This window comes from Lutra lutra, chromosome 12, assembly GCF_902655055.1.
Source record: "Lutra lutra chromosome 12, mLutLut1.2, whole genome shotgun sequence".
NCBI classification, from domain to species: Eukaryota; Metazoa; Chordata; class Mammalia; order Carnivora; family Mustelidae; genus Lutra; species Lutra lutra.
Window position 1 is genome coordinate 87,332,407 of NC_062289.1, and position 14,370 is coordinate 87,346,776.

The 14,370-nt window shown below is 42.6% G+C and overlaps 1 protein-coding gene and 1 long non-coding RNA gene across 3 annotated transcripts in view; one reads left to right on the plus strand and one right to left on the minus strand.

Moving 5' to 3' along the window:
* Positions 1-1,117: 1,117 nt before the first annotated feature.
* LOC125081919 (uncharacterized) lies at positions 1,118-10,074 on the minus strand. Its single transcript, XR_007121821.1, has 3 exons — positions 9,667-10,074; positions 9,207-9,346; positions 1,118-1,344 (listed from the first exon to the last, which is right to left on the minus strand). It is a non-coding gene; the product is annotated as an uncharacterized LOC125081919 (long non-coding RNA).
* Positions 10,075-10,106: 32 nt separating this feature from the next.
* Positions 10,107-14,370, plus strand: part of PTPN11 (protein tyrosine phosphatase non-receptor type 11) — an 82,378-nt gene continuing 78,114 nt past the window's right edge. Inside the window, exon 1 of one of the 2 annotated variants that reach the window (XM_047696836.1) lies at positions 10,107-10,298. In XM_047696836.1, coding sequence (XP_047552792.1) covers positions 10,285-10,298 — 14 coding nt within the window. In that variant the 5' untranslated portion in view covers positions 10,107-10,284. The remainder of the gene's footprint in view (positions 10,299-14,370) is intronic. The other variant, XM_047696837.1, reaches the window with a different exon arrangement.

Consider the following 14,370-nt stretch of genomic DNA (forward strand, 5'->3'; position numbering starts at 1 on the left):
GAGGGAGAGCGAGCATGAACAAGGGGTAGGATCAGAGGGAGAGAGAGAAGTGGACACCCCACTGAGCAGGAAGCCCCACATGGGGTCGATCTCAGGACCCTGAGATCATGACTTGAGCTGAAATCAAGAGTCAGATGCTTAACCAACTAAGGCACCCAGGCACCCCCAGTTTCTTCATTTCTAAAATGAAAATAACAATATGACCTGCCAGTGTGCCTGGGTGGCTCATTCAGTTAAGCATCTGCCTTGGACTCGGGTCATGATCTCAGGGTCCTGAGATCAAGCCTCATGTGGGGCTCCCTGCTCAGTGGTGAGTCTGCTTTTCCCTCTGCCCCTCCCCCTGCTAGTGCATTCTCTCCCCCCCCCCCCCTCTCGCAAATAAATAAATAAGATCTTAGAAAAGAAAAAACAATATTACCTTCTCCACAGCGTTGTTGGGAAGATTAATGAGTCACTATACACAAAATCACGAAGAACAGTATTTGATGCATGGTAAGTGCTAGATAAATGTTAGTTCTTGTTATCATCACCTGCCCCCCACCCCCTGCATGACACCACTGTCATCAACATCAACATCAACATCATAGTTGTTGGTGAGATCCTACCAGGTGCCAAATATTTTGCCAAATGTTTATGTAGCAGGGATAATAAAAACAGTACTGTATGCTATGTGGTTAGAACCCGTGTTATATGCCTTGCTTTATTTCATTCAATCCTCTCAACAACATACGAAGGATATTATTAAGAGGAATCTGTAGCTCAAAGAGGTCAAGTAACTTATTCATAACAGGGATCTGATTTCAGGGATTGCACTTTTAACCATTCATATATAAAGATTAAAACGATGACTAATGAAGATGAAAAAGAGAGTTCTTTGCTCATATTAGAATTAAGAAGAAGTATATATAGGGGCGCCTGGGTGGCTCAGTGGGTTAAGCCGCTGCCTTCGGCTCAGGTCATGATCCCAGGTCCTGGGTTCGAGCCCCACATCGGGCTTTCTGCTCAGCGGGGAGCCTGCTTCCTCCTCTCTCTCTGTCTGCCTCTCTGCCTACTTGTGATTTCTCTCTGTCACATAAATAAATAAAATCTTTAAAAAAAAAAGAAGTATATATATTACCTTTACAAAATAAACAAAACACTGTATCTTATTGTTTTCTACTGCATCCAAGCCCTTAAGGCAACATGTCCACATATGTGACACCTTTTGGCCAGAATTTTCCATTCTCTTTCATTTGCTTGTTGTTAGTGGTGAGAGCTTTTCACCTTGATTTTCTTCAGATCCAAATCACCTGTTTTGCGACTGTGTCCCCTGAGAATCATGTAGCCTTTTCCCATTCTGGATGACTAAAGATACAAATGTAGTGATCAAATGTCTCAGAAGGCCTCAGAGATTTCCGTGGAACCTTTCAGACTACAGTGAATGCAGACTGGCTATGCCTGCTGAAACACGTGGCTTCTAAACGAGTCTGTCTTCCTTCCATGCAAATTAAGGAGGCTGCATTTGATGCCAGTGTATGATTATTCACTGTCTGGGCCTGTAATAGTCTCAAGGAAAAGCTTGGGGACTGCTCTTTCTTTTTTTTTTTTTTTAAAGATTTTATTTATTGATTTGACAGAGAGAGACCACAAGCAGACAGAGAGGCAGGCAGAGAGAGAGAGAGGGAAGCAGGCTTCCTGCCAAGCAGAGAGCCCGATGCGGGACCCGATCCCAGGACCCCGAGATCATGACCTGAGCCGAAGGCAGCGGCCTAACCCACTGAGCCACCCAGGCGCCCCTGGACTGCTCTTTCTTAAGAATGGGAAGTCAGGGTGCCTGAGTGGCTCAGTGGGTTAAAGCCTTTGCCTTTGGCTCAGGTCATGATCCCAAGGTCCTGGGATCAAACACCGCATTGGGCTCTCTGCTCAGTGGGGAGCCTGCTTCCCTTCCTCTCCGTCTGCCTGCCTCTCTGCCTACTTGTGATCTCTGTCTGTCAAATAAATAAACATCTAAAAAGAAAAAAAAAAAAAAGAATGGGAATGTCAGCAGCTTTACTTGTTCAGCTTCCTGAGCAAAACACCTACTAAAAATAGTCACTTCAGAAAATGTATTGGAAAAAAAAAAAAAAAAAAAAAAAGCAAAGTGTATTGGAATGAATGAAGTGCAGAGTTGCTCACTTAAGTCTCTAAAAAAAATGAAGAATTTCATAAGCTTTCACGTAGTAAATGCACCAATATGTTAAATGACCTGCCATTGAAATAAAAACACAAATGAACCCCCTCTTGTGTTTCGTTGTGGTACTGCAAAATTATTTGGACAAAATATTGTCAATGTATTAGCTACAAAGTAAACATTATTATCAAGCACCTAGTTTGCCATATATAAAATGCTCTTAAATTTGCACAGTGCTTCATTAATTACAAAGGAGACATTTTTGTAGAGACTAAATCATTTTAAGCCTCAAGGCAACCTTTTTGAAGATTTTATTTATTATTTTAGAAGACAGGAGGGGCAGAGAGGGAGGGAGAGGGACCAGCAGACTCCACTCTGAGCACGAAGTCACATGTGGGGCTCTAAGCAGGGCTCTATCCCATGATCCTGAGATTATGATCTGAGCCAAAATCAGGAGTCAGACCCTCAACTGACTGAGCCACCCAGGTGCCCCTGAAGTAGGAATTTAAGATGAAAGAACAGAAACTCATTTATAACAAATGATTTACCCACTGTCACACAGATACATAGAATCCTACCTCTTGGTGCCACAGAAAGACAAAATCAGCAGGCAGTTATGCCACAGAGAGGGTACTGACCTTGTAACCTGGAGCTCACTTGATATATGATCTTATGATAAACTTCTGCACATAAGTCTTCTTGTTTTTAAATTGGGGATGGGGGCTCCTGGGTGGCTCAGCCAGCTAAGCATCTGATTTTGGCTCTGGTCATGATCTCATTGTCCCCACATCAGGCTCCCTGCTCAGTGTGGAGTCAGCCTCACTTTCTCCCTCTCCCCTTCCCATTGTGCTCTCTCTTGCTCACTCACAAATAAATAAACAAAATCTTTAAAATAATATATATACAGAATTGGAACAATATTGACAACATTGATAATACCTCCCTAAGTTAAGATCAATATAGTGATTCACTCATTCACTGAATTTTCTCATAAAAAAGTTCAGGGAAGGGTGCCTGGATGGCTCAGTTGGCTAAGCATTCAACTCTCAGTTTTGGCTCAGGTTATGATCTTATGGGTCATGAAATTGAGCCCTGTGTCAGACTCTGCACTCAGCGGGGAGTCTGCTTGGAGATTCTCTTCCTCTGCCCCACCTCTCCCCTAAAATGAATAAATCTTAAAAAAAAAAAAAAGAGGGAAAGGGGCACCTGGCTCAGTTGGCTAAGCATCTGCCTTCGGCTCAGGTCATGATCCCAGGGTCCTGGGATTGAGCCCCATGTCTGTCTCCCTGCTCAGTAGGGAGTCTGCTTCTCCCTCTCCCTCTGCCCCACTGCCCTTTCGTTCTCTCTCTCTCTCTCCCTCTCAAATAAATAAACAAAATCTTAAAAAAAAATAAAAAGAAAGAAAGTTGATGAAGGGGGGCCTGCTTGGCTCAGTTAGTAGAGCATGCAACTCTTGATGTTGGGGTGAGGTTGAGCCCCACGTTGGGTGCAGAGATTACTTAAAAATAAAATCTTTTTTTTTTAAAGATTTTATTTATTTATTTCACAGACAGAGATCACAAGTAGGCGGAGAGGCAGGCAGAGAGAGAGGAGGAAGCAGGCTCCCCGCTGAGCAAAGAGCCCAATGCGGGGCTCGATCCCAGGACCTGGGAAACACTATTTTCAGTGCAACTCCCCACCCCCAAACCCTAGAAATAATTCAAATGTCTATTAACAGAAGTGGACTAAAAATGTATATCCATTCTACAGAATATTATGCAGCAATGGGAGAGAATGACTTCCATGTAAGTGTGTTGTCTATACAGTAGCATTAGCCAAAGATGGTTATGGACCATTGAAATGTAGCCAGTTCACACTGAGATGTGCTGTAAGGGTAAAATACACACTGGCCTTTGAAAGCTTAATAAGAAAAAAAGAATTTAAGATATCTCACTAATTTTTATACTTATTGATTTGTGTTGAATGATAACATCTTGATATATTGGGGTAAACATATTTTCACTGATTATACCCCTTTTTACTCTTTAAAGTGTGAATACTGTAACATTTATTTATTTATTAATAAATTAAATAAAATTATTATTTTATTTAAATTATTAAATTAAAATTATTTATTATTAATTAAATACAATATACTGAATACAAATATTTATTTATTTATTTTTAAAGGATTTTATTTGTTTATTTGACAGAGAGAGAGAGAGATCACAAGTAGGCAGGGAGGCAGGCAGAGAGAGAGGGGAAGCAGGCTCCCTGCTGACCAGAGAGCCTGATGTGGGGCTCAGTCCCAGGACCCTGAGATCATGACCTGAGCCAAAGGCAGTGGCTTAACCCACTGAGCCACCCAGGTGCCTCTAAATACTATAACATTTAATATTGCATATATGGCTCATATTATATTTATACTGGACAAAAATGCTGGTTTAGGGATATTTACTACATATTAAGAGAAAAAATTAAGTCACAAACATATACAGTCCTTGTGATTATATATGCATATAAATACACAAACTTAATTATTTTATTACAATAATGGATTCATACATATTATGAATCCACAAATATAGACACATATTATGAGCTTGTTTAAAAACCGAATAGAAAAAAAAAAGTCCTGGAGGAGTCCAGGATGGTCAAGGAGGAGGAGACCTTAGTCTTGTTTGGTCCCAGGAATTCATCTAGATAGCTATCACATCATTCTGACCACCTGTGAACTCAACCAGAGATCTAAGAAAAGAATTGCTGCAACTATATAAACAGAAGAGCGTACACTTTCTGCAAATATGACAAGATGGAAAAACTCACCTCAAAAAAGAGAACAAGAGGTAGTACTGACTGTCAGGTCAGTATGGTCATAAGTAAGATGTCGGAACTAGAATTCAGAATAATGATTATAAAGATATTAGTTGGGCTTGATAAAAGCAGAGAAGACACTAGAGAGTCCCTTTCTGGAGAAATAAAAGATTAAAATCTTATTAAATATTAAAATCTAATTAAAATTAACATTAAATAAAATATTAAAATCTAATTACAATCTTATCAAGTAAAATTAAAAAGGCTATTAATGAGAAGCAATAAAAAATGGAGCCCCTAACTGCTAGGATAAATGAGGCAGAAGAAAGAATTAATGATATAGAGGACCAAATGACGGAGAATGAAGAAGCTGAGAAAAAGAGAAATAAACAACTAAGGTATCATGAGGATAGAATTCGAGAGATAAGTGAAACCATAAAACAAAACAATTTTAGAATAATTGGGATCCCAGAAGAAGAGGAAAGAGAGAGGGGGAGGAGGGGCAGAAGATAAATTGGAGCAAATTATAATGGAGAACTTCCCTAATCCAGGGAAGGAAACAGGCATTCAACTCCAGGAGGCACAGAGAAGCCCCCTCAAAATCAATAAAAATAGGTCAACACCCCAATATATAATACTGAAACTTGCAAATCTCAGCAATAAAGAGAAAATCCCGAAAGCAGCTCGGGACAAGAGGTCCATTAGCTACAAGGTTAGAAACAATAGACTGGCAGCAGACCTATCCACAGAGACCTGATATGCCAGAAAGGACTGGCATGATATATTCATGGTGCTAAATGAGAACAGTATGCAGCCAAGAATACTTTATCCAGCTAGGATGTCATTTAAAACAGAAGGAGAGAAAAAAAGCTTCCAGGACAAAACAGAAACTAAAAGAATCTGTGATCACCAAACCAGCCCCACAAGAAATATTAAAAGGGATGCTTTAAGTGAAGAGAGAACCCAAAAGTAACACAGACCAGAAAGGAACAGAGACAATATACAGAAACAGGGACTTTACAGGTAATACAATGACACTAAATTCATAACTCTCAATAGTTATTCTGAATATAAACGGGCTAAATGTTCCAATCAAAAGACACATGGTATCAGATTGGATAAAGAAGCAAGACCCATTGACATGCTATCTGCAGGAGATTCATTTTATACCCGAAGACATTGAAAGTGAGGGGGTGGAAAGCCATTCATCATGCTAATAGACATCAAAGGAAAGCTGGATTGGCAATCTTTATATTAGACAAATTAGATTTTATTTATTTATTTTTTTTTTTAAAGATTTTATTTATTTATTTATTTGACAGAGAGAGATCACAAGCAGGCAGAGAGGCAGGCAGAGAGAGAGGAGGAAGCAGGCTCCCTGCCGAGCAGAGAGCCCGACGCGGGCCTCGATCCCAGGACCCTGAGATCATGACCTGAGCCGAAGGCAGCGGCTTAACCCACTGAGCCACCCAGGCGCCCATAGACAAATTAGATTTTAAACCAAATACTGTAATAAGAGATGAGGAAGGACACTATATCATAATTAAAGGGTCTATCCAACTAGAAGATCTGACAATTGTAAATATTTATGCCCCTAACATGGGAGCAGCCAATTTATAAGCCAATTAATAATAAAATTAAAGAAACACATTAATAATAATACAATTATAGTAGGGGGACTTTAACACCCTCCTCCCACTGCAATGGACAGATCATCTAAGCAGAAGATCAACAAAGAAACAAGGGCTTTGAATGACACACTGGGCCAGAAGGACTTCACAGATGTATTCAGAAAACTCCATCTTAAAGCAATAGAATACACATTCTTCTCGAGTGCACATGGAACATTCTCCAGAATAGATCACATACTAGGTCACAAATCAGGTCTCAACCAGTATGAAAAATTGGGACCATTCTCTTGCATATTTTCAGAGCACAATGCTTTGAAACTGGTACTCAATCACAAGAATAAATTTGGAAAGTACTCAAATACATGGAGGTTAAAGAGCATCCTACTAAAGAATGAATGGGCCAGCTGGGAATTAAAGAAGAATTAAAAAATTCATGGAAACAGGGGCTTAAAGGGTGTTCCAGACAGAAAGAACTCAATTTAGGAAGACAGGGATGCAAGAAACAACAAGAGGGCTTTGGAAACTCTGAGATTATGTGAGGGAGTGGGAGTAAATGAAGCTGAACAGGTAGACACTGTTCATATTTAGAAGGGCCTAGTGTGCTAATGCAAGGTTTTCATTTAATGCTACAGGTTTTGAACTCCTTCTTAGAACAGGAGAATGACATGATTAGATTTGTACTCTCAAAAGATCATTCTTGCTGCAGCCTGTACAGAATATAGGAAAGAGTGGGGAAGCAATGGTTTCTGCATTCAAAGAGGTCACAGTTTACTTTGGAAGAGACAAACGATAACCAGCATTTAGCAACTACTTACGTGGCCAGCACTAAGTACTTCATAAATAGCAAATCTCTCTCTCTTTTTAAAAGATTTTATTTATTTATTTGACAGAAAGAGAGCAAATGCACAAGCAGGTGGACCCTGGGATCATGACCTGAGCCGAAGGTAGACACAGAACAAACTGAGCCACCCGGGCGCCCCCAGGAGGAAATATTTCATGCTTCACCACCTACCTGTGGTAACATGTGGACCCCTCCATTTTTTCAAGAAGGAAACTGAGACACAGAGAAGTCAAGTAACTTGCCTCTGGATAGCCACGTAGGCAGGCCGAGCTTTGGAGATCAAGAACTTAACCCCCACATAGTACTGTTTCTTAGATTTATAGTGGACTCTGTTCGGTACTAAGCTAGAATAGGTGTCTTGGGGACCATCTAACCTGGACTGGGAGAATCAGGTAAGTCTTCCTATCCCAGAGGAGATGACTTCTAGTCTGAGATCAGAGACATAGATTAGAGTTCATGAGGAAGGAGGTGAGAAAGAAACCTCCAGGGAGAGGGAGGAGATTGTGTAAAGATACTGAGCTGCAAGAGAGCTTCATATATTGAGGGGAACTGAAGGTCACTCAGCATGGCTGGGTCACAGAGTCCTGGGAAGAGGGGCTGGTGAGGTAAGTGAGGGACCAGACTGAGTTCTTAAAATTTTTTTATGATTTCATCCTAAGAGCAATAAGTAGCCATTGAAGTATTCAATGCGGGTGGTGACTACTTTTGCATTTTAGGTTACTCTTTTTATTTGGTGGAGAATGGGTTAGAAAGGGCAAGCCTGCGGGCCTAACATCAGTCAGTGTTGTTTGAGTCATCCAGAAGGCCAGGACTTTTAGGGGGTCTGGAAAGAAACAGGGTAGGCAACTGCTTGTTGAAGGTCTATTATCTAAATTAAACTGACATATATTAACGATACGTTTTGTCAGGATTTTTTTTTTTTTTTGGTATCACCAAGGCTTAGGAAGTCAGCACCTTATATCAGAGTATTAGAGTTCTCTTTTTAGGAATGAGGTGGGGAGCATTGGGAGGAAATAAAAATAAAGATTCTGGAGCTACGTACATGTGGGTTCGAATTCTGACTCTGCCATTTACTAGATCTGTGGCCTTTAAATGAATCACAAGGACATTCATCAGGTAAAGGCTCTAGCTTCTCATTCTGGTCTGAGCCACCATCATCTCTAGTCTGGAATATTACAGTATTCTGAACTAGTCTGTTTTCAGACTTGCTCTCTTGATCTGATTCTCCCAGAGTACCCTTACTTTATTACTTTTAATTTTAAAACACAGATTATATTCCTTCTTTGCTAAAAATCTTTTAATGGCCCTCCATTTCTATAGGACCCCAGATCATCTCTATTCTGTTCTCACCTCATCTTCTACTGGTCTCCCTTCACCCCTCCCACGGCCTTCTGCGCTCCAGTCAGAGAGCTTGTCATAGTTTCTGGAATACAGGAGGCAGCCTCCTGCCTCAGGGCTTTTGCACTTGCCTCTCCCTATGCTTGAAATGCTATTTGCCAGAGTCATTCCCACTGACTACTCTAGGATCAGATCTGTACACAGATTGTGATCCTCAGTGAAGACTTACCTAACTACTCTATTGAAGATGAAATATAGGGGTGCCTGGATGGTGCAGTGGATTAAGCTCCAACTCTTGGCTTAGACTAGGGTTGGGAGACTGACTCTCCAGTGGAGCCCACCACTCAGCATGGAGTCAGCTTGAGATTCTCTCTCTCTCTTCTTCTGCCTCTTTCTCTCTCTCTCTCTCTCAAATAAATAAATAAATAAATCTTAAAAAAAAGATACGGGATACCTGGTGGTAGGGCAGTCAGTGGAGCATCCACTCTTGGTGGAGTGCCCAACACGTGGTTTCTGCTCAGGACATGATCTCATGGTTGTGGGATCCAGCCCCTTGATGGACTCAGCAAGGAATCTACTTGGTATTCTCTCTCTCTAAAATAAATAAATAAAAATCTTTAAAAAGTGATAATATAAAAGGGTATGGGGAAAAGAAAGGAAGACGGAAATACAGTATTTTCTTGAGTGTTTTAGCAGGGTTTTTGCCTTCAGTTCTCTATAGTATCCTCATTGTGGTTTTTTGGATCCCCATAGTTTTAAACAGTGCCTACCTGAAAGAAAACATTCAACAGATGTTTAATTATCATGATAATCCAGATAACAATCACAAAGGACTTATTAAATAGGTCAGGCTGAGTTCTAAGCATTTTGTATATTTAATCCCCATAATAATCTTATGAAAAGAATACAATTACCATGTTCACTTTACAGAAATGAAGAAATGGAGAACACTGAAGCTCAGAGACTCAACAATTGACGCTCAGGAACTTTCCTAAGGTTACACAGCTGAAAAGTGGAGCGGAGATGGTGGAATAAAATGAATGAAATTCGATTTGGCTCTCAGGGCAGGGATGAAAATTGACACGGTGGGAGCGAATGCAATCGCTTGGTAGGAATGCGGTCAGTAGTGAGGGCGTTGCGCGCGCGCCTTGCAGCCCGGGTCTAAAGGAGGGTGCAAGTGCTTTGCTAACTGCATCGCGGCGGCTCCACGGAGACTATGAACTGCCATTAGCAGCCGCCGCTCAGTCTCGGGAGGAGTGGGAGCAGGAAGTGGCGGCGGGCGTCGCGCGGGGTGACGTCACGGCAGCGCCGGTGGGGATAGGCGGGGGAGGAGGAGGAGCGAACCGAGCTTGGGGGGCGGCTGCACAGTCTCCGGGATCCCCAGGCCTGGAGGGGGGTCTGCGCGCGGCCGGCTGGCTCTGCCTCCCTGTCCGGTCCCGAGCGGGCCTCCCTCGGGCCAGCCCGATGTGACCGGGTCCAGCAGAGCCTGAGCAAGGAGCGGGTCCGTCGCGGAGCCGGAGGGCGGGAGGAACATGACATCGCGGAGGTGAGGAGCCCCGAGGGCCCGGCCCGGGCCTCGGCCCGGCCCCCGCCGCGTTCGATCAGCCCCGCCCGGGAGGGGGCGCCCCGGCCGGGCTTCGGACTCCCGCTCTGGGTCGCGGGGGGCAGTCTCCCTCCCAACTTCTCGTTCTCCCGGGGCCGGGGGCCCGGCGCCACCGCGCCCCCACCTCTCGGGTCCCCATTCATTTCCTGCCTCCCCGAGTTCCGGCTCCCGCAGCCCTGGGGATGCCCGTCAGGACGCGGGCAGGTAGAGCCGCCCAGGGAACCGCGGACGCCAGCGGCCCGGCTCGGCGCCGCATTCCTGACCCATTGCCTCATGAGAATTGCCTCATGGTGATTCCGAAATAACCCCGCTCACTTAGGGAGGCTCCTCGGCTCGGGACGCGGGAGGGGAGAGGAGGGAGTTGCGAGGGGCCGGGCCCCCGACGGTCGAGCCGCTCTGGGTCACTCACTCTGCCTCCCGCGTGCGTTTGGGGGCTTCACTCGGGAACTTGACCCCTTTATGTGGCTCTTTGCACCTCCGTTCCCCCCCCACCTCTCACGTGTCAGAAATGGAAAAACTGACTGTATCTGCTGCTATTAGAAGTATTTCCTTCCTCCGCGGTCTTCGCTTTGGGAGATGGGAGGGAAGGGAGCCCTATCTCTTGTTAGCTAATCCTCAACCACGGCCTCGAAAGTCAGGTAACATTAATCGCCCCCGTTTTACGGATGTGGAAACTGAGGCTCAGAAGTTTCATGCTAATAAGTGACAGGATTTTGCACCTAAGAGTCAAAGGAGGATTAGTGAATTAATGAGATCCTTTGCAGGTTCAAGATAATAATACTTCTAATAGCTAACGTTTATTTAGCTCTTACTATAAGTCAAACACATTTAATTCTCACTGTAACCCTATGAGAAGAGGAATTCTTCTTCTTCTTTCTATTATCCTGGTTCTAAAGATGAGTAAACTGATTTTCAGAAGTTAGGCAGCTTGCCTGAAGTCACTGAACCAATAAGTGGTGGAGCCAGAATCCCCACTGTTTAATCACCATGTTGCTATTATTATTTTATAACTATTGTTAATCATTTGTAAGCCTTATTTTGTTGTTGAACTGCATTGTGACCTATTGTTTTCAGAAAATGATCCTGTTATTTTGTATTGCCACTCTATATACGATTCACACATAAGACCCATTGTTTGGTCTTTTCCTTTATTGGCTTGCTATGGTCACTGTCTTAGACATTGGAAAAACTGTTTCAAGCTGTTGGGGTTATTTGAGAGAATTTTCAAAATACTGGGCATGTCTTCTCAAAATACACCTGCAAATTATTTATTTGTGGAATGAAAAGAGGGAGAGAAAACAAAACCAAAACCTCTTAGGAAGTGAGTGATTTGGACAGGTCTCCTGGCCAAGTGCTTACAAATCTGGGTAATATAGAACTGCATTTCAGAGGAACAGTGTATAGCCTCAAATGTTCTAATTCTTTAGGGAGCTTTTAAATAAAACAGTTGTCTATTCTTTAATCTGTCAAATAGTCATTGAACCTTTTGTTCCTTGTGTCTGCTGTTCCAGACAAGTAAGGATCTGCTTCTTTAGGAGACAAAAAGACTGGGGGTTGGGAGTGGGGAAGGGGCCGAGTAGTAATAGACCCTACATTGTCCAGCTTGTTAGTGTAGAATTGGAGAAGTTGGGGGTATGGCCAAAGCTGCAAGTGGCAAAGATCATTCCGTTTCTCTGGCCCTCTTATGTTATTGAAAAGAAATGCGTGCCACCTAAAAAGTCAGCTTGTGAACATAACACATGTAATTGGAAATTATTTATTATATTTTCAGATTGCAGGTTTGTTTTATTATTTTTAACCAGGTTTTTTTTTTTAAAGATTTTATTTACTTATTTGACAGAGAGATCACAAGTAGGCAGTGAGGCAGGCAGAGAGAGAGGGGGAAGCAGGCTCCCTACTAAGCAAAGAGCCAGATGTAGGGCTCAATCCCAGGACCCTGAGATCATGACCTGAGCTGAAGGCAGAGGCTTAACCCACTGAGCCACCCAGGCACCCCTTTAACCCCTTTATTGAGGTATAAATGACATGCATTAGATTACATATATTTAAGCATACAATTTGATATTTGGATACATGCACATAGTCATGAAACCATCATCATCGTGAAGATAATGAACATGTCCATCACCCTGTATGATGTTTCCTTGTGACTTTTTAAATCCCTTCCTTGTCAGGGGACCACTGTTCTGCTTTCTGTCACTACACCTTAGTTTACAAATCTTAGAATTTTATATAAATGGAATTTTATGTCTGGTGTCTTATACTCAGCATAGTTACGTTGAGATTCATCATGTTGTAGTATGTATCAAAAAGTTCATTTCTTTTTATTGCTTGGTAATATCCTATCGTATGGGTGTACTACCATTTGTTTATCCATCCACCTGTTGATGGAAACATTTGGAATGTTCTGGAGTTTGGCTGTCACAAATAGAGCTGCTGTGAATGTTTGTGCACAAGAGGTATTTACCAAAATACCTCTTGGGGGAATGGCTGGCTCATCTAGTTAATGCATATTTAACTTCTCCAGAAATTGCCAAACTTTTCCAAAGTAGTTATACCATTTATATTCCTACTAGTAGCACATTAGAGTTCTAGTTACTCCACACCTTTAACAACACTTGGTATGGTCAATTTCTAAATTTTAGCCATTCTAGTGGATCTGTCATGGTATCACATTGTAGTTTTCTTTTTTAAAGATTTTTTTAAATTTATTTGAGAGAGAGAGCAAGTGCTCATGTGTATGAGCGATGGGGGCAGGGGCAGGGGAGAAGCAAACTCCCTGCTGAGCAGAGGGCCAGATGTAAAGACCCTGAGATCATGACCTGAGCTGAAGACAGACACTTAACTGACTGAGCCACCCAGGCACCCCTCATTGTCGTTTTCATTTTTTATTTTTTTAAAAGATTTTACTTATTTATTTGACAAAAAGGGAGAGATGGCAACAGAGAGCACAAGTGGGGAGGAGAGGGAGAAGCAGACTCCCCTTGAGCAGGTAGCCTGACGTGGGGCTTGATCCCAGGATGCTGGGATCATGATCTGAGCTGAAGGCAGATGCTTAACTGACAGAGCCACCCAGGCACCCCCTCATTGTAGTTTTAATTCATATTTTCCTTGGTGACTAATGATGTTGATCATCTTTTCATGTGCTTATTTGCCATCTGTATATTTTCTTTGGTGACATGTCTATTTGATCAAATATTTTCCCCCATTTTTACTCAGTTTTTTTTTTAATTGAGATTCAAGAATTCTTTATTCCAGGGGCACCCGGGTGGCTCAGTCAGTTAAGGATCTGTCTTTGGCTCAGGTCATGATCTCAAGGTCCTGGGATCTGAACCCTTGGGTCAGACTCTGCTCAGCAGGGAGCCTGCTTCTCCCTCTCCCTCCATGCTTCTGCTCTCTCTTGCTCTCTCTGTCAAATAAATAAATAAAATCTTTAAAAAAAAAAAGAATTCTTCATTCTGGAAACAAGTCCTTTATCAGAATTGCAAATATTTTCTCTTAGTCTGTGGTTTGTCTTTCATCTTTTTTTTTTTTAAAGATATTATTTATTTGAGAGAGAGAGTGCACAGGCATAGGTGGGGGTGGTGGGCAAGAGGGTGAGGGAGAAGCAGACTCTTTTCTAAGCAGAGAACAGGGTTCAGGACTCCATCCCAGGACCCTGAAGTTATGACCTGAGCCAAAGGCAGACAGATGCTTAACCAACTGAGCCACCCAGGTGCCCCCCCTTTTTAAAATATTTATTTATGTATTTCACACACACACACACACACACACACACACACACACATACACACACACACCCATACACCCATGAGTGGGGAGAGGGGGAGAGGGAGAGGAAGAGAATCCTCAAGCAGATTCCTCAGACTCCCCCTGAGTGCAGAGCCTGATGCAGGGCTGGATCCCAGAACCTTGAGATCATGACCTAAACCGAAACCAAGAGTTGGATGCTTAGCTGACTGAGCCCCATTGTCTTTTCATGTTTTTTTTTTTTTTTAACAGTCCCTTTAGAAAG